The sequence below is a fragment of the Vanellus vanellus genome, assembly GCF_965231255.1.
Source record: "Vanellus vanellus genome assembly, chromosome: 13".
NCBI lineage: Eukaryota > Metazoa > Chordata > Aves > Charadriiformes > Charadriidae > Vanellus > Vanellus vanellus.
In genome coordinates this window covers 6,864,511-6,884,028 of record NC_138918.1, presented here as the reverse complement: position 1 = coordinate 6,884,028, position 19,518 = coordinate 6,864,511, and the positions used below count along the sequence as shown (strand labels likewise).

The 19,518-nt window shown below is 57.8% G+C and overlaps 1 protein-coding gene across 1 annotated transcript in view; it reads left to right on the top strand.

Annotated features, from left to right (window-relative positions):
- Window positions 1-417: 417 nt before the first annotated feature.
- PDGFRB (platelet derived growth factor receptor beta) overlaps window positions 418-19,518 on the top strand; it is a gene marked incomplete at its 3' end in the record, with an annotated part of 28,680 nt that continues 9,579 nt past the window's right edge. Inside the window, exons 1-9 of the mRNA XM_082490057.1 lie at window positions 418-536; window positions 14,161-14,238; window positions 15,764-16,060; window positions 16,498-16,767; window positions 17,054-17,181; window positions 17,533-17,707; window positions 18,302-18,494; window positions 18,701-18,816; window positions 19,354-19,480. Of these exons, the coding sequence (XP_082346183.1) occupies window positions 14,190-14,238; window positions 15,764-16,060; window positions 16,498-16,767; window positions 17,054-17,181; window positions 17,533-17,707; window positions 18,302-18,494; window positions 18,701-18,816; window positions 19,354-19,480 (1,355 nt within the window). The 5' untranslated portion in view covers window positions 418-536; window positions 14,161-14,189. The remainder of the gene's footprint in view (window positions 537-14,160; window positions 14,239-15,763; window positions 16,061-16,497; window positions 16,768-17,053; window positions 17,182-17,532; window positions 17,708-18,301; window positions 18,495-18,700; window positions 18,817-19,353; window positions 19,481-19,518) is intronic.

Sequence of the window (19,518 nt, the reverse complement as noted above, 5' to 3'; positions counted from 1 at the left end):
AAGTTTTGCTCTGCAAAGGGTCCCCGCAGAGGGTGGAGGGAGGAAGTCGGAGGGACTCCGCTCCTCATTGGCGAGGCAGCCTCCCCTCTTCTCCTCCTCCCGAGGTCTCTTTTATTTATACACGCACACACACACGCGTGCACATCCCTCTGCCGGGGGGGGGGCTTTGCTCCACGCTGGGGCCCGAAGTGGTCGGACCCCTTCCCAGGTGGGCTGGGGGCTGCCCAGGACGCTGCTGAGATGCACTAGAGGAGCAGAGCGAGAGTTTGGCTACAGCCCAGCCCTGGCACAGCTTTGCCTCTCCTTTTGATTTGATTTTATTTTTCTTTTTTTTCCCCTCCTCCCCTCCACTTCATTTCTTCCCTTCCCTCTCTTTCTCCTTTAAGTGGAAAAGCCTTGCCAGCGGGGGAAGGCTGGGAGGGCAGGGACAACCTCGGCAGATAAAGAGCGCAGAGAAGGAGAGGAAGGAATTTTGGGGCAGCCAGTGCCCGTGGGACCTGTGGCACCGGTGCTCACCCGGTGGGACCCTGCCCAAGGTAAGCCTTCGCGTCGCCCACCCGTGTGCCATCTCACCCTCCCGCTCTGCTCCGGCGCTCCGGCTGGGAAACATCACGCTGGAGGTGGTACAGACCCCAAGGACCCTCTCCCCGAGCCAGCCCCCTCTGGAAGGGGTTTTGCTCCCCTGCAAGGGGCTGGCACCCCAAAACACCCCGCCAAGCCCCGGGGAGGTGATGTTTGGTGGAGAGCGGTCGAGCTCTGTGGCATCCCGCGGGAAAAGCCGTCCCGTCAGCCCTCCCCAGGCACTGGGCTGGGACGGCTGCGGGGAGCCAAGGGGACGCTGCGGCCATAGGGTAGGAGGGGGGACACCGCTGCAGCGGGACCCAGGGGATCTCCGCTTCCCCCTGGGGACTTCTTGGTCCCTCCCTGGATCGAGGGGCTACCTTGGCTTTCCCAGCCTGGTGGCTGTGGGAGGACTGGGGTGTGCGTGGGGAAGGGGCTGCTCACCTCTTTTAGATGTGTGAGCGTGCCCCGCTGTAGAGCAGCACCACCACAGCGTTAGACTGTTTGAACACATCCATGGTCATCCCTAAATGAATGGGGCTGCTTGGACCACGCTGCTTCGGCCTGTGCCCTTGGACTCCTGTCCCCGTGGGCCAGGCCAAGGTGGAGAGGGCCATCTGCAAGCCCTGCTCAGCGCCCGCACCCTGCTGTGCCAGGTACCGGAGGGGGGAGAGCCTGGCATAACCCTTCCAGGCATGGATGTGGGCAACCACTCTGCTGTTCCAAAAGCCCAGGAGCTGAGGGTCTCCAACAGGTTGGAGCTGGTCTGGAGTGAAGCTGTGCTGAGTCAGGTAGCCCTGACGGCCCGGGGACAGGGACTTGTGTGACCTGCGGGGCTTTGGTGCTCACGCTGGGACCACTGGGGGCTCGGAGCATCCAGCTCCTGCACTCACCTGCCAGCAGGGAAACTTTCAAAGCAGGACTTGTGGTGGAAAGGGATGTTGTGCTGCTCCATCCTTGCCCCAGAGCACTTGGGGCTTCTGCTAAAGCAGAGGGCAAATAGCTAAAAGGAGTCGGTTTGGCTGGCAAACCCTGTGTGCAGAGGCATGGCAGTCCTAAATCTTTCCAGAGGGTCTTCTGTTGATGACAAGGACTGGCAACGGGGAGCCCCAGTGCTCCCCAGGGGTTGGTTGAGGGGTCATTCTCCCCTCAAGACCCTGCAGGACAAGGTGCCTGTGAACCCCATGCTCTCGGGAAAGGGGTGTGATTCGTTCAGGCAGCTGGAGCCGGTGGCAGAGACGTGGCACTGCCTGGCAGAGGGCACATGCCGGGCTGGCTCGGAGGGGCAGCTGCCAGGTAGCCGCCTGGGTTGGCAGCCAGCCCTGGGCACGGTCTGACATGAGGCTTGAAGTCACTCCTCGACATTGATGTCACCCAGGCTTGGGTGTGCTGTGACCCCGGTGGCAGTCACCATCCTTGAGCAGTGTCCCTGGGTCCAGGAAATATCCCCAGCTCAACCGGTGCATCAAGAGGGGTTGGTGTTTGGGAGAATCGTCAAATCTCAGTGGCCCACCTGCAGCACGCAAAGGGCTTTTCTCTCTGCCTAAAACCATCTGGCCCTTCCTCCAGCTCAAGAGCGTGGAGTGTCCTCGCTGAAGGAGCAGGCAGAGGGACTGCAGCCACCCAAATACCTGCCCTCAGGTCATTTCCCACAGCCCCGCACAGGACTGGGGGCTCAGGGTGCCCGTGGGCTGTCCAGGGAGTACGGTCCGAACACAAGCATGGCCAGCTGCAATGCTGCAGTCAGGGAGAAGTTAACCATGGCTTCTTCTCCAAAGTCCTGGGCGTTTCTAGCCGGGTCTCGCGGGGCTCTGGCCTGGGCTTGGTCCTCTGCAATTGATGGATGAGCGCATGTCCTAAACTCCGGGCTGGCACCAAGCTGGGTGGGCAGCTGGTGTGCGGGCAGATTGGAGCACGAGAGGATCCCAAAGAGTCTGGGAGGAGTCCGGCATTAACCAGGCAACAGCGAGCTGTGCCAGGGTGCTGCCGTTCGGAAGGAAATATTAAATGGTGGTGCGCGATCTTGGGAGCAAACGGCCCCGGCAGCTTGTGCGGTGGGAAAGGGTCTGGGGGCTATAGCAGACACAAACCAGATTGCAGAGTGGTGGGAGAAAACCCGCAGCTCTTCCCGTGGGATGTGCTGGAGGCAGACTGAGCACATGGGGTGGAGGGAGAGGGTCGTCCTCGGCGAGCGATGCCGAGCACTTCAGCGGGGATGCACATGGAGTGGAAAGATTGGAGGTGAGCACAGCGGGTGATGAGAAGCCCAGAATAGGCTGCGGAGGACTGGAAGAGGGATTAATGGAGCTGGTTGGTCACTGAGCGTTTGGGGAGGCAGCACAGAGTCTTCATGCACAGGAAAGGTCACTGCAAAGAAAAGTCAGCTTTTAGAGGAAACTTCTGTATGTTTAAAGACACGAGGCTGGGTGCCTCCAGCGCTGCAGGTTTCAAAGGACACGCCAGGCAAACTTGTGACTGGGGACATGTGGGGACAGCAGCAGGGCAATGACCCCATAATCTCTTTCAGCCTCATTTTTGATGGGTCTGTGACGGGATTTCCAACGCGTTCAAAACAACGCTGTTAGGAAGAGGACAGGACTGAGCCCTTCTCCAGGCAAGACGAAATTGTCTTACTAAGCACCAGAGTAAAGGTGAGGTTAAGAAATGCTCTCCCGAGGTTAAGAAATGCTCTCTAGCTGTGAAAGCGATGCCATGCAAGAAGAGACCATGTTGACTGGCTGTGGCATTGCCTGAATGACGGGCCAGTGTGACCAGCCGCTGCCAGGGGGTCCAGGCAGGGACTCCTGCTCCCAGTTCCACTCGGGCCAGGCAGTCCCCAAGTCCCTCCGGCCCTGGTGTCTGATGCCGTGCCGAAGCGGGATGGGATTGCAATGGTGTTGGTAGGGTCAGGCTCCGCCAAAGCGTCTTCCTGGGATGCAGCAGCAAAGGGCAGGGAGCGGAGGAGCCGCGTGGTGGCCGAATCCTGTGGGAGCACAGACGCCGGTGCTGGCAGCGAGGGCTGCCTTTGGCCCAGAGCTGGAGGGAGCTGGGGACCGCGCGGGCTCCGGGCAGGCTGGATGCATCCTATCGCTGCGAGGGAGGATCCGGGCCGAACACTTCGTGGGGTTTGTTTGTTTGTACTTTAACCAAGGGAAAGAAATCCCCTGGAGAGGAGCTGTGAGGGGAGGGTATAGACCGGGTATTGTTTCCTGAGAGGCTGGAGCAACTCCAGGAGGCTCCTTCCGCTCCGCCAGGCAAATTGGACATAACGAGGCTTGTTTTAGGGGTGGCTGTTTCCCCTCCTCCTCTCCCCAGTTGCCTAATTAGGTTCCCCGAGCCAAGCACACCTCTGCCCTGCTCTGCTCCCACCGGGACGCCTCCTCCTGGAAGTGCAGCGCTTTCCTGGCACCGTGGGGGACACTGAGCAGACCTGGCCGGGACAGGGATACATGCCAGGGATGTACATAGGGGTGCTGGGATGGGTCATGCACTGAGAAAGGAGGTCCCACAAGTCCGTCACCCCCCCATCCTGGTAGTAGGAGACGTACAGTGATGCGCTGCCCCTCACACCCTGGTTTTTCATCATGCCTGGGCACACACGTGGGACACAGGCTGTGGCATGCCCTGGTCTGTGTTTGTACCCTTTCTCCTGCAACCACCGACCTGCAGAGCCAGAGTACTGCGGTGTGCAGAGCCCATGCAGGGAGCTCATGAATGCTGCCACAGAAAGGCTGCTGCCAGGAAAGCCAGATTGGCGTCGTGCGAGTGGTCTATGTCCTGCACCCATGGATGCACTTATCTGCTCAGGTCTCCACTAACACCCTTCCTATGCTCTTTGCTGGGCTCAGCAAGAGCCAGCGTGTGATGATGCTCGCAGGAGGCTGTGGGGTCCAGGGGCAGGAGCAGGGAAGGGTTGGAGAGTGCAGGGATGTAACCAGGGCACCGCGCTGGCTGTCAAACCCCAGGCTGCAAACCAGGAGACAGACGGAGTAGGAGATACCTTCTCCTTGCTATGGAAGGGGACTTCTCAGCACGGCCCCATGGGCAGCACCAGGGCTGCTTGGGGGGATGAGGCTCCCAAAGCGGGCAGGGGACGGGCAAACCTGCCCCTCGGTGTGAGGCCCCATCCTGCCGGTCCCCCCGCCTTCCCCCTTCTGGCCCGTCTACCGTGCGCAAGAGTCTGTGACTGAAATCTTAATGCTACCGAGACACAGTAATTGGCACCAATTAAATTGCTACATTCATGTTTGAATTGCTTTAACTGGCGAGACACACTGTCTTATTTATACAAAAAAATATGTTTGCTTGTGGGTTTGTCTGAACCGGGGCCAGCAGAAAATACACCATTTCGAGCCCCGCTCTCTGCAAAGCGCGTTCTCCGCTCGCGAGCTGGAAGTCACCTCGGTTTCAGCCTTTGCCGAGCAAATGGCTGCAGAACAGAAACCCCGCTTTCCTCCGGGCCCAGCACTGCCGGCATCGCGAGAGGGGTCCCCCTCCTCTCTCCCCCTGCGGGCAGCTGCCAAGTTTCCCTCTCCAGCCTGGGAGCCGTTTGGGAGAATACGGTCTGATTCAGGGAGGCGGATTGCTGGTGCGGGGAGCGGGACCTGGTGCCCATTTTAAGGCTGTGCTCAGGGAAGGGCAAGGGGTGCCGGCAGCGGCCAGCCCCAGCGCTGAGTCCTGCCTCGGCTTCTCCTCTGGAGGATCCATGGGGTTTTGGGGGGCAGGGGCTGTTTGGGGTGCAGAAGGGAGGCTGATTTTTGCTCCGTGACAGAGGGGAGAGGAACCGCTGGAGGTTATAAAGGACCCCGTGTGCAGGATGGCGAGCGTGGCTCGTGCTGCCTGCCCGGGGCACGCAGAAAAGGTTATCCATAGGGAAGCATCCCTTGTGCAACCTTCAGTTGTGCACAGGGGACGTGCTTGGCTTTCTGTGCCCACCCCACCAAACTCCATCGCTGCCCCCAACACCTCTTGTTATAAGGAGGTGGGGGCCAGACCCTCATCGTGCGCGATCGCCTGCCAGCGGGCAGGGGGGAGGCAGGGGGTGAGGGTGGCTGCCCCCAGCACTGCGGTTCGGCTGTCTCTGCGGTCCTGGCGCTGGGTGCCACCACCCTGGTCTTCTTACCCCACTGGTGGGCTTATGGAGGAGGGGACAGGATCAGCCCCTGGCACCAAGAGCTGCACCAGCAGCTGTATTCCCCCCCCCCCCCCCCCCCCAGAGACCCAGAAATAGCAGGGCCAAACCAAACACCCCCCCCTCTGAAAGCAGCCTCTGCCCTTCACACCCCAGCGCTGTCTGGCCCTGTCCTCTCCTCCCCTGGCCATGGCGCCAGGCTCCTCTCCGGGTCCCACGGACGGGTTTAGGGTGCCCTGACCGCAGAGCTGGTGAGATCCTAATCCCGGCCACGAGAGCCTAAAACCCCAGAACAAAGCGATTACGCTCGGGTCCTTCGCAGGCAGCTGAGAAGAGAAGAACCGATGCATCCACACAGATTATCTCCTCCCCGGCACAGCCGTGTCTCGGGGAAATTTTCAGAGGAGGATCAGGTTGCTTTCACTGGGATGCAGGGTTGGTAAGACCACAACACTCTGACTGCTCCTGGGGCTCTGCAAAGCCCCTACAATCCTACCAGGGTTCAGGATGGCTCTTTTTCTCTTCTCGCCTCCATCGCCCTCCCCTCGCAGCTGATGATTAGTGGTTAATTAGAGCCAGCTGGGACCTTTGGCCCCAGCCCTGGCCCCACCATTGCAGCCACCCTTGGACAGTGAGCAGGTGATGGAGATGCCGATGTGCTGGGGACTGTTTTTCTCCTCCTGTATACCTTAGCAAAGTGCTTCCCTTGGATTGCTGTGGGAAAGCAGACACGGCTTTCCAGGAGCTGCAGCACAAGAGTAAGTAAAGCCCTGGGGGTGGCAGGGCATGGGATGAGCAGCTAGGATGGTGCCCAATCCTTAGTCCCCCATCCCCTGCTTCCCCTCTCCGCTCTGCTGGCAGTGGGGAAAAGCATCAAGTGAGCAGATGGGCTCTGCTCGGGGATGCCAGCCCCATCCAGCCCCACATGCTCGGGAGCTGGGACCCCCCCCAGATATTCCAGTTTGGGGATGGAGAGGCTAGAGAGCTCTTTGAGCCACTACTACCAGTCAGCCCCAAAGCTTTGCAGTTGGAGCTGCCTTCTCCCGGGGCCAGCAGCAAAGCAATGCAGGGAGCTGCATGGGTCCTGCCCTGTGGTCTGGGTGCCCTGCAGCCACGTTCATAACTCCCATTGCTCGTGTGCTTGTGAAGCAGTGTGGTGTGTTCTCCCAAAAATGTCTTTGCTGTCAGGGGCGATGGAGAATTTGGGGGAAGGTCATGGGCAGCCCCAGCGGGGCACTGTTGGGTCATTTAGAGCATCCTGCTGGAGAATGGCACTGGGAAAGGCTGACACGCTCCCGAGGGGCATGTTTGTGCCTCCCCTGGTGGGTCATCACACTGCAAGGGGTGAGCCCCAAAGTCGAGCGCAAGCATCACCGGTCATGCACCACACCAGACCTCGTGGCTGTGCTCCAAAACACCGGTCAGCCCCCAGCACCACCACGAACCAGTCCCACCATCACCCGCCGGCTGCCCTAGGGAGCCCAAGGGGGGCAGGATTCGGCCGGGGCGATGCGTGGGGTATGCAGCAAGGGTCAGCCAGGCACCGCGTCCGCCTTGCCCAGCACGTGGCAGCCGTTCCTCCCAACACCCCCATCCCTCCTTCCCCGGCCCCAGGTGAACCCCGGTCCTCTCCCAGGGTTTTCCCACGGCCCGGGCCAAGCTCGCAGGCTGCGGGGAGCAGCCCCGCCGTCCCCAGGACCCGGCCTTTCCTCCGAAAGCGGAAGCGGGGGAGCATGCGCAGGCGAAAGGGCCAGGAATACCAACACTCGGGGCTGGGGGATTATTTATAACGCTGGCACCTCTCCAAACAGATGTTTCGTTTTATTTTGAACTTGCACTAAATAGGTCGCTCGTTTCCTCCGTCTCCCATGGGCTTAAAATGGAGGGGGAAAGCGGGAGGAATTAGGGGTGAGAGAGCAGGGCTCGCCATGGTCCCACGTCCCCCCCGTGCCAGCTCCTTGCAGCGATGCGTTGCGGAGAGCCTGCGGCTGGAGGTTTGCTGGATCGCGTGCGGGGACGTCACGGTCCCCCCCGTGCTTGGAGAGGGAGGATGGCCGCAGCCGAAATGGGGCTGCGTGGGGTTCACCACCCCACCCCATTCCTCGCATGTCTGACCCCAGGGATGCTGAATCATGCTGCTGGGGCTCAACGTGGACTCGTCATCCTCCCTGGCAGCCTCCCCTCCTGCTTTGGAGTCACGGTCCTCGTTTTTGGCTTTCCGGCAAATGCTGTCAAAGCCTGCGATAGCCCATGGCTGGCCTGGAGGACACTGGCTGTGCTAGCGTGTGTCCTGTCATCTGCTGTCGGATCAGTATCCTTGTGACCACACAACCACCTTCTCCAGGTGCCACTGAAGGTGGTGACCAGGGTCTGGAGTCCTGGGCAGGGGGTCTGGTCACGCCAGCCCCACTTTCTGCAGAAGGGGCAGGCAGGAGAGCTGTCCCTTGTGTGGGCATGGTGGCCCTGAGCTCCTGCTGCCCCAGAGGTGGCATCTGCCCATGTTTTGACCAACTCCTAGAGCGCTTGGTCTACACCGGGGATCAGTGGTTGTGGCTTTGATCATGTATTTATAGACCAAGGAGCTCTGGCAAAACTGCTCAGAGGGTTCAGGCGTTTGCGATGCTGCCTGTGAGTGCTTGTTAAACCTCACCTCTGCGTGACTAAAAGAAACCCCCAAACCCAGGCATGTTGCACGCAGGCACCCGCGGGCTCTCAGCATCCCTTGGTCTCACCAGAGCCCCGGTGAAGCCTCAGGACCCCCTTGGCACTGGCAGGCAGCCAGGCAAAGGCAAAGTGGGGGGGGGGGGGTTGCCCCCAGGCATTCATCCCTTGGGCAGGGATGGCGTGTGGGACCCCGGGGACTCCCCAGCCCCTCTGCTCCTCAGCCTGGTTTCAGATTTCCTACCTCTGCGTTTTATCAGCAGCTGTTTATGGGCCTTGGGACGACAGGCTCCCCATGTGTGTGCCCGGCCTAATTCTAGCCATGTGCTGGGAAAAAGAAAAAGGGCTCTGTGATGATAATCTGGCCTGTGAGTAAACGCGGTGTCATGGGAGCCGAGGGACCCCAGAGGAGAGATGTTGCAACTCCGGACGGTTCCAGCCAAGGGAGAGAAAAAAAAAAAAAAAAAAAAGAGCTCCGCTCAGTTTTATTTAGATTAAAGGGTGGGAAAGAAGCAGTCGCAGAGGCTGGGGGGAGGGTGGCAGAGGAAAACAGGACAAACCAAAGAGTTTCACTGCTGGACAAGCAAGGCTTGGGTTTCAGGGGTCGCCAGCCTTTGCTCGGGGAGCTTTTTGCCTTCAAAAGCGGGGGACGGTGACCCCCCAGCCAGGAGAAACCCTCACTCCCTGGCTGAGAGCGGCATTGATCATGGGATCCATACAGCGCTTTCTTCATTGCATACGGGCACCCATGATCTCACTTAATGACTCAGATGCACTTAGACAAAGAAGAAATAAAGTATATTTTACTTCCCGCTAATTTGCACCAGATGTCCCTGGCCCGCTTGGCAGGCCGGCGGGGCCGGCGAGCATTGTGGGAGCGCCTGGAAGCGCAGCCCCGGCAAGACAAGGGGCTAGAAATAGAAAGCCAGAGGAAGAGAAAGGACTGACGGCTGCGCGAGAGGCCTGGCTTCGCTTCTCCGCTCCTGCCTTTGCCGTGGCCACGCTGCCGCCAGCCGAGATGCCCTCGCGGGCTGGGATGGCAGCCAGCACCGCTGCCCAGCATCGCCGGAGAGGGGAGGCTCGGGCAAGGGGTGCCTGGCCAGGGGAGAAGAGCAACGCGGGGCAATGGATGTAGGAATTACCCCTGGGTTTGCTGAGAGGGGGCTGTGCACCCTGATTTCCAGCAGATAGCACATCCCCTTGCTGGTGATTGATGGTCGGTAGGGACCAGAGCTCCTTCCAAGGTGGCTCTCAGGGCAGCCGTGGATGGTCTCCCTGTCCCCAGCATACCAAGCCATCCCCTTCCCTGGGCACCAGGTTTGCAGGCTGGTTCCCAGCTCCCACAGCTCTGTGGGTGCTGGTGGGACCTCCATACTGGTTCTCCACAGGGCATTAGTAGTTGCGGAGGAGAGGTGAGAAGCGTCGTCTAGGCACGCTCAGGAGGAAGTCAGTGGAAAGGGAGAGCCTCCTTGGCATGGGTGTCTGTCTACCTGTGTGGATGGCCCATGGTTTAAGGCATTTGCAGGGCTGGAAATGGCCCCGTCCCACGTGGTCTGTGCTTGGGGATGGGCAGTGTCGTGCGATGCTCGTGCCAGCAGTGGCTGCCACGTGTGCTGAGATGCTCTGCCAGGAGCTCTGTGCCGTACATGCGCTGGGAGCAAGTGCAGAGGGAAGGGGGCTCAGAGGTATAGCAGGGCACGCTGAGCAAAGTCAAAGGAAATTTTTGCCTCGTTATCCAAGAATAGCCAAGACTGAGCCCACACAACATATCTGGGGCATTAGCAAAGGCATCTTTGGCTTATTAGCATCCTTAAACAAGAGATAAATCTGGAGTGGGGGAAAGGTAATAAATGAATAAGGTTTGGTGATGCTTGAGCTCCTTAGCCAGGCACTGTGAGGTGGGAGGAGTGGCAGAGATGGCTGAAGGAATGGTCCTCCCTAAATAAAGGTGGGACCAACTCCAGCAGAGGCTGGATATGGCTCTTCCTTGTATCCAAAACCAGGGGTGTAGCCCTGCTCCCGTCGCAGGAATTCCTGCCCAAGTTCATCAGCCACAGAAGCATCGGCCCCCGGCTGCTGCTCGCAGCAGTGAGCGGGGGAGTGGGAGAGGAGGCAGAGGAGAAAGCTCAGCTGTCATCAGATTTGGGATGCAGGACAAACAGGAGGCGGGCTGCTCTGGAGAAGCTGCGAAGTCATGAGATGGGGAATCATGAGACTTGAATCCCGGTCCTGGCACAGCCATGGTCCTGCTGCGTGGCCTCGGCCCATGGCGTTTGACCTCTCTGCTCTGGCCCTCTCGCCTCTGTCCCATCTGAGAGACCACAACTCCACGGGCTGTCCGAGCCCGGAGTGCCCTCTGCACAGCGCTTCTGCTGCTGCTCAGGGATGTTGGGGGCCCCTCGTTTATCCCATCATCCCACACAAGACGCTGCAAAAACACGAGGACAGAGGTGTGCAAACAGGCTTTCAGCAGTGCCCAGCCCCAGCCAGCAATGGGACGCCTTCCTTTCACCAGCGCGGCGGTGAGCTGGGAAACCCGACAGCCCCGGAGCTGGCTCAGCTCTCCCTCCTCTCGCCTGCAAACGCCGCTCTCTCGGCGTCCGGAGGAGGAGCGGTGCATTCCTGCGGCCACGCGTGCAGCGTGCCGGCCGACCGGGCTGATGCGATTACAGAGGAGAGATAAGGACAGACAATGTGGCTGTGTCACCAGGCAGGGACAGTCGCCTGTATCTGTGTCTCGTTTGGACTCAAAACCCTCCCAGACATTCACGGTCCCCCGGTGCCCAGTTCCCGGCCTCGCTGGGCGCAGCGCGGAGGCGAGCGGAGGCTGGTGGGGAGCGTGGCCGCAGTGACCTGAGCTCCCCGGAGAGCGCGGCCACCCCACGGGCATGTGGGGCTGAGTGTGGGGCCGGGCTGCATCGCCCAGCCAGCCTGGCCTCCCTGCGAGCCGGCTGACCTCCCGTCTCCTCTCCCAGCCAAATTCCTCTTTTACAATAATAAACAGCGCAGCTCAAGAGAAAAGCTCCCTGCCCTGCCGGGCCAGGGGTGGCTTGCACTCGCATCACGGTGCTGGAGAGGGGCAGAGGGAAGGTCCGTACTCGTGCTGGCAGAAGGGAGAGGATGGTGAGGGACAGGGGATGGAGAGCTGGGACTTCACCTTGGTGGCCGTAAGGTGGGAGGCTGCTGCAGAGCTGCAGGGCTGAGTGAAGGGTGCTGGACATGGCATTGCTGCAGGATGTCCCTGGCCTCCAGGCATGTGTCATCAGGATGGGTGGAGGCAAATGGTCTCATGGCTTGAAAATGCTCAGCTCCTGGCCCATGGGAAGGATGTGGGAGTCTGAAGGGTCCACGGCACCCTGCTAACCTATAGGGCTGGGAGGAGACAATCCAAGGCAGCTGAGCATTCTGTAGGTGCCTGTGTTTGGCTCCCTGGATGGGATACATCTGGGCACCTGCTTTTGGGTCACTGAGTGGGGCTGCACCCATCTCACCTCCTCCTTGTCTGGCACTCAGAAGGTGTATCTTATTGCTCTTTGCTGAGAACAAAAGCTGAGATTGAGGAGGGAAACAAGTGCTCTCAAGGCTGGCAGTGAGCTGGGTGTGTTTGCATCCCTTGTGACATGCCTGTGTGCACCCACATGTGCAAGCACACACATCCCCGTGACAGGGAGGGAAAGGTTTGTCCTTCTGCTGGCCAGGCGCTGTGTGCAACCTGCAGGACGGGCAGCACTCAGCATCCCCGAGCATGCCTCTTGCCCTGGCCAGAGCAGACAAACAAGGGAGACGCCACCATTCTCTGCAAGACGTTGCCACCCTCCCACTCTGGGAAGCATCTCCAAGAGAAATGCCTTTCTGCAAAACCAGCAGCTTTATTAAAACCAGCTATGAACACAGGGTAGGCAGCCAGAGGCGGCAGGCGGAGGCTGTGGGGCTGTCACTGCTGGCTGAAGCGACACCCGTGCTAGCCCAGCACTGGCATGCACCCGCGTCCGGCTCCCCAGCTCCGGCGGAGCGGTGGTTTGCCCCATCAGAGATCCTGCAGGGATGACTGGTGGAGTGAGGGACCTGTCTGTGTGGATAGAGGAAGCCAAGGTCTCGCCTGCAACAGGACTAACAAGTGACAGCCATGAAGCTGAACAGGAAGCTAAAAGCTGGGCATGAGTTTGGGAAGACCTTAGCTGCTGGCAGGCAGATATTTTTTTTGGGGGGAGGGGGGCGGAATAACAGCCTGACTTGTGCATGCAGGCAGGGAGGGGTGAAAGGAGAGGATCCCAGTTGTCCTTACAACCTTGAACATTGAATAATGGATGAATCACACACCTCTGTAAAGGAGAATTGGGAAACAAAGCTAATTGTTCTCATGGCAGTGCCTTGGGGGGCAGCGAGATTAGGTTGTCCATCCTCCTCTATTCTGCAGGTCCGTGCTCTCTGAGGGTGGGTGCAGTGAGGTCACATTCATTTACAGCCTGAATTTCACCTCGGTCCTTTCATCCTACCCACCCCCAGCTCTTCCCCCTAAGTGCTCTCATCCCCTCTGGCAAATGCAGAAGAGAGAAGGAGTCACAGAGGGGTTTTCTGGAGGGGGGAGAGGGAAGCTGCCGAATAAGCTGGAGACCTGGAAGGATTTGCTGGTAGATCAGTCTTTTGTTGAGCCAAAGCAAGAGAATAATAAAAACATCTGACAAGCACACGTCATTTAAAAACCATTTCCTCCTTAACTTCACTCAGACCAGGAGGCCACTCCAGGGCCAGGAGGCAGCAGAGCCGCTCAGTAAGAGACGGTCCCAGAGCACCATGCCAGCATCACAGGGACTTCTCCTCGGGGTCTGCCTTGGAAGCAGGTTCAAAATGCCTCTTGTGCTGGGAGAGGGGAGGTGGCCCCGTGGCAGGGCAGGAGCTCAGCCCCGGATCGCAGCGTGGCTGAGCTGGGAAGTTCATCTCCATGCAGGAGCATTCCCAAGTTCAGGACTACTGAACTCATTTCCCCCCAGCTTTGTCCAGGCACAGAGGAAGCCTTTCCCCCTTACTCTTCCCCTTGTTAGCGCCTTCATTTTCCTGTTCAGAAATATCCCTCCCCGTCCCCGCAGGCTCGATGGGGAGGGTTACCTGTCACACCATTACACGGGGGACAGACCCTACTGCTTTTAGGGAGCTCCGGCCTCGTCTCTTCTGGGTGCTCAGTTTGCATCAGGGAGGCCTGAAAACACTCTATGGAAAAGATTTCTTCAGAAATGTTGATAAAGGGGATTTTTAACTAAAAAGCCCTCTTAACTATTCCTTTACAATAGATATATTTAAAAGTTAAATACAAGAAACATTTTTTTTTTGTGGGGTTTCTTTGGGCTTGTTTTATTTCATTGGAAAGAGCAGAAAATGTGGGAGGGTTGGAGGGGGATCTGTTTTCTAGCAAGTTTTATCTCACTGGGACTGAGGGAAGCCAAAACTAAGGAAAAAAAAAAAAAAAAAAGGCAGGCGGTAGACAGAGGGAGGGCTCTGCAGGGGGGGGGAGCGGCTTTTCCAGCAGAGATGAGCAAGAGTTGACACAACTCCTGGAGCCTCCAGCAAAATCCCTGTTTACCAGTGGGAGATGCCTTAGAAACAGCTCCTTCTGCAGATGCAGTGTGAGGGGGAACCAACCACCCCGCCGGGAGGGAAAGGCTGAAAACTGGAAAGAGATGGGAGGTTTCTGAGGTGGAGAAGGGACCCCAGGGCTCGGGTCGGGGTTCGGGGACCTCCCTGCCCCGGGGTGGCTGAGGGACCCCTCCTCTGCCAGCAGTGCTGCACTCATCCTGCTTTGCTCTTGGCAGGATTTGGCCACCGAGCCACGGAGCCCACCATGCTGCGCCCCTCTCTGAAGACATCTCTCTGGTTCCTCATCCTCACTGGTGAGTGCTGGAGCGCTGTGGCTGGGGAGGTGTGTGCAGGATTGGGCCCCACGTGGGGATGCTGCCTTGGGATGCTCACTCCAGAGCAAGGGGGAGGAACGGAGCAGTGCCGTGGGGACACACAGGCGTGCACAGAGTGCTCCAAGCACATCTGCGCTTCCTCATGACTCAGGTCCAGGGGCTCATGCCGACCCAATCCTATGGTGGGGTGGATGTAAAGTCCCCACCCGCTTCATGCTGATGATGCCCAGCTGGGTGGAAGGAGGAGACCTGTGCAGAGGGAGCACTGCCAGGTGCTCTCAGCCCTTAACAGACACCCGAGAACCCACATTAGCTGGATATTATGGACCCCTCCCCAGCAGGAAGGATTCAGTCAGGCCCCATACATACAATAACTGCCCCCCCAGCAAGGCAACAGGGCACCTGGCTCTAACTGCACTGTTCACAGCATTGCTGCGAGTCCCTGGGGGCTGTCCCCAGCTGCCCTGCCACCCCTGGGGACACCGGGGAGGAGCACACGTCCCAGACCCACTGGGGCATCTGGGCAAAGGGTGAAGCAAGGAAGCTGGGAGAGACACGGGGAGCCATTCAGGAAGACCTTGCCTGTTTTATTGCTTCCAAAGGATTTCCTGCGAGGTTTTGCTTTCATTCCTTTTTCACTTTCTTGTAAACTGACATTGTTTCAGCCTAGTCTGTGTCCTGTCTGTCACTGTCCCTGTGGAAAGGCGGTCAGCGGCACAAGGAATTGCCTCATCTCCTCCTCTCCCCCTTGCCCTCCAAATGCATGGTCCTTCCAAGCCTTTGAAGGAGCATCTGAGACCTACCTCTGCCTTTACAGAGACAGGCTCATTTTGGGGTCAGCAGTACTATCGATGCTGTCAGCTGTCCCGGCCATCTAGACCAGCTCACGGGATGCATAAAAGTCAAGAACAAGAGAAAACATGTGGGGGAGGTCCAGGTCACCCCATTTCCAGCCCTGTCCTCACCAAGGATGTCCCTTGGGCTGGTGTAACAGCATGATAGCCTCCCAGCACAGCTCTGCTCACACCCACAGTCTCAATGGCTGCCCCAAATCCCTCCCGAGCCAGCCGTCTGCTCCTGACTGCCCGCTGACACTGGGCATCACTGGGTGGCACTGAGGATACAGTTACCTCACAGACAGGTTGGATGGGGCAGACATAGTTAAAGCATAAAATGGGGGGTTCTCCACCCAGCGTTGCCACAGGCAACATGGGCAACTTTGAACATCGCTGAACCCCATATCTTATTTCCTCTCCAGTAAGTGTTTCAGGAGGTACATGGAATGAAGGGTGACCCACCAAGGCATGGGTTGACAGGATAGTTCTGTGGAGAGCATGTGTTTGTCAATGGTGGCTACACCAAGGAGGACAAATCCAGGAAGGTTATTTTTCACTGCAAAGGCTGACACTACAAACCAAATACATTGGCATGAGGTTGTGCTCCAGGGTGCTTCTTCTTGGACTTCAGAGGAACCCAATTTGTTCTCATCTCCCTCCTCTCCCAGGTCTGCTGGAGGTAACATCTGGGGGCAGCAGGCTGCACATCGAACCCAGAGACGCTGAGCTTGTCCTCAGCATCCACAGCACCTTCTCCCTCTTGTGCTATGGAGACGGCGCGCTGGTCTGGGAACGGGAGGGTCAGCCCCTCGCCGCCTCGCTGGAGCACAGGGATGGTGTTTTCGTCAGCAATCTCACCCTCAGGAACGTGACGGGCCGTCACACCGGGGAGTACACGTGCACCTACAGCCCCGATCAGGCTCCAGAGCCAGTGGAGAGGAAAGCCCTGTACATCTACGTTCCAGGTAGGGGACAGCATGTCCTTGTCTCTGCATTTCCAAGGGGTTTAGCAACCAGGAGAAAGAAGCCTTTGAATTATTGTTCTGTCTCCAAGCACCCGGCCTCCCAAAATCCTTCTTCCCATTGCAGGTGAGCCCTCATGGCAGGTCATCTGGTTGTGGCATGTCTCTGGTATGCCAGGTCATGGGAGAGGCCCATGTGCAGTGTGTTGGGACAAGAGGTGGGGGAGGCAATGGTGCTAGGCAGTAGTGTTTGGGTCTCTCTCACCCTCCCGGGAGAGGTTTGGCAAGCCAGCAATGTGACAGCTCTACTTTGCCAAGGAAGAAGCATCACACCCGTCTGGAGACAGAGCTTTATGTTGGAACAGTCCTGGAGGAGCACAGAGCAGGCCTGGTTCAGCTTCAAGCAGCTTTCTGTAACCAGCGTTCGCTCTTTGCCACAGATCCCTCCCTAGTCTTCCTCCCCACGATCACCTCTGAAGAGCTTTTCATCTTCATCACGGGCTACACAGAGGCCGTCATCCCATGCCGCGTGACCAACCCACAGATGCAGGTGACCCTCTATGAGAAAAAGGTGGAGAACCCCATCCCAGCTGCTTATGACCCACAACAGGGATTCAAAGGCTTCTTTGAGGATAAGACTTATTTCTGCCGGACAATTGTGGATGACCAGGAGGTGGATTCAGACACCTTCTATGTCTACAGGATCCAGGGTGAGTTGCCATTGTCTTAGCATACCTGTGCACCTGCTGTGGCTGTTCCTTCAGCCCAATGGCAGGGGACAGCAAAGCTCTCCCCCTTTCTCCTTAGTGATGCCTCTGATCAATTTGGAGGCTGGATTTAGTCCTGTCTCCATTAGAGGGTGGATTCTGCCAAATTGTCAGTTCCATCCTTCAGGGAAGAGATTTTCCAGTGGACCAGTCCACCCAGGATAAATGGATTGGGTTCCCACTCGTCCCTTCCTTCATTATTCATTCCTTTCTTTCACCTTTCCCACAGTCTCATCTGTGAATGTCTCCATCAGTGCAGTGCAGACCATAGTGCGTCAGGGAGAAAACGTTACCCTGATGTGCACTGTGAGCGGCAATGAGCTGGTCAACTTCAACTGGGATTATCCCCGCAAGCAAGTAAGTGCTCCAGCCCCACGGGCTGTGTAGCAGCAGCTCCAGCCTTCACCCAAATGTCCCATGTCATCAATATCCTAGGAGAAGCTTCATAGGAAGCTTCATAGGAAGCTTCACCTTATGGCAGAAGCTGTGGGATGCTGCTGCTGCCACACAGGGAGGACTGATGGGGACATCCTTGGATTAAGGATCACGTTGGCCTCTGATCAGTGCATGTTCCCTGTCCCTGTGGCAGCCAGACTGGGGTCCTCTACTCCCTCCTCCTCCACCCCTCCCTGTGAGCCTGGCTCTGTAGCTCTAATGGCAGAACATGCTCTTGATTTCTCAGACAGTATCTCCTGTCCCCTTGTGCAGGCAGGGAAGGCTGTGGAGCCAGTGACTGACTTCCTGCCCGGATCCACCCATGAGATCCGCTCCATCCTCATCATCCAGAATGCGGAGCTGGAAGACAGCGGGACCTACGTCTGCAACGTCTCTGAGGGCTACCATGAGAAAACGGACCGGAAAGACATCACAGTCCGTGTGATCGGTGCGTTGCTGCCCACGCACCCAAAGCCACCAAACCATGTGGCCGCCCAGGCAGGATGCCCCAGGGTGACACCCACTTCTCTCCACACAGCCTCCAGCTCTCTCCCCTCCTGGCCTCTGCCCTTAGTAACCGTGGCAATAAAACAACCCTCGCCCTAAGTCAAGCCTACCCACTTCGTGGCTTCAAAACATCCCAAATCCCCCACCACAGCTTTTGGGACCCTTTATGACACTTCAGGGTGTGGGTGAGAGCTCTTCTGCACTGTGCAGTGTCAAGGCACTGTGAAGTCAAATTGTCACCTCTCGTCTGCATCTGTCCTTCCTTCATGTCATTTGAAGGACTCTGCCCCATCTCTATAAGATAACAGCCTTTTCCCTGCATGCTGCCTGCCCCATGAGCTCCCCCGCTCCAAAGTGTGGCTCTGCACCACCACTTCCCTTGGACACAAGCCTGAAGCCTTGAGGGATCGATCCGGAGTTGCCCCACCACTTCTTTGTGATTGGGGTGTTTTGTTCCAGACCCGTGTTTGTTCAAAGGGCTGGAGAGGGGTCTCTTTTTATCTCTGACCCCCCTATCCCTCCTGCCCCCTCTCAGAGCGTGGCTTCGTGCGCTTCCACACCCACCTGCCCAGCACGGTGTATGCTGAGGTCCACAAGAGCCGCACCATCCAGGTGGAGGTGGAGGCCTACCCACAACCCAGCATCGTGTGGCTGAAGAACAACAAGACGTTGACCATGGAGAGCAGCAGCGAATTCACCATCACCACCAGAAACCTGTCAGAAACCAGGTGAGGGCCCATCACTTCTCACCAGGGTGCAGAGAGGGGATAATTCACAAAGCAAGCTGCAAGTTGGACATGGGTTGGTGGTTGAATACTTTTCCGTCAGTGGATTTTGAGCATGCCTGAGATTGGTGGGAGCTGGTTGCCTCTGAGCATTGTCAGTCACCAGTTACCTTCCCACACCCATCACTCTGGGACTGTGATTCCTCCAGGTACCAGACGGCCCTGGTGCTGGTGCGGGTGAAGCAGGAAGAAGGAGGATTTTATACCATCCGGGCTTCCAATGAGGATGATGAGCAGGAGCTGTCCTTCCATCTGCAGATAAATGGTGAGGATGGGCATGTAGATATGGGGCTGAGTGTGGCGTCAGTCTCTGAGGATGGCTCCATCCTTTGCTGTAGGACCATCAGGCTGAAGACCTTACTTCTCTGACTACAGCTTCAGAGTGGTTTTGGTCAAAGGAAGAGCATTAAAGCAAGAAATGTGCTCACCTGCAATATTTCGTGTGTGGTCTCAAAGCAAGGGAGATAGGGGGGCAGTGTGAACATCAGCAGCTTGGCCTTCATGCTATGGGCCAAGGTAGTAGATGCAGGGACAAGTGGGCAGCTCTGATATCCAGCACTCTCCCCTCTGCTTGCCTCTGTTCTCTAAGTAACCTAAATTTGGACAAGTCTCCTTCATGACCCCCCCAAACCTTTCTCTTTTTGCTGTTAGGCTTCCAAAATGAAACATGACTGCAGTGATGACTCCTACCTCACTGTCCCCTCACCACCAGGCCATGTTAGGTGAACAGGGGAATCATGTTCCCCTTCCATCCTGCAGTCAAAGTGAATGTTAAATTCCCATCGGTGTCTCTTGGTTTCAGTGCCAGCCAAAGTGGTGGATCTCAAGGAGAACAGCAGTGCCAGCAGTGGGGAGCAGACCGTAACATGCTCTGCTGAAGGCATGCCCCAGCCAGAGATCAGCTGGTCGACTTGCAGCGACATCAAATGGTAAGTGGAGCGGTGGAGCCCATGGGAATGGCTGGGCT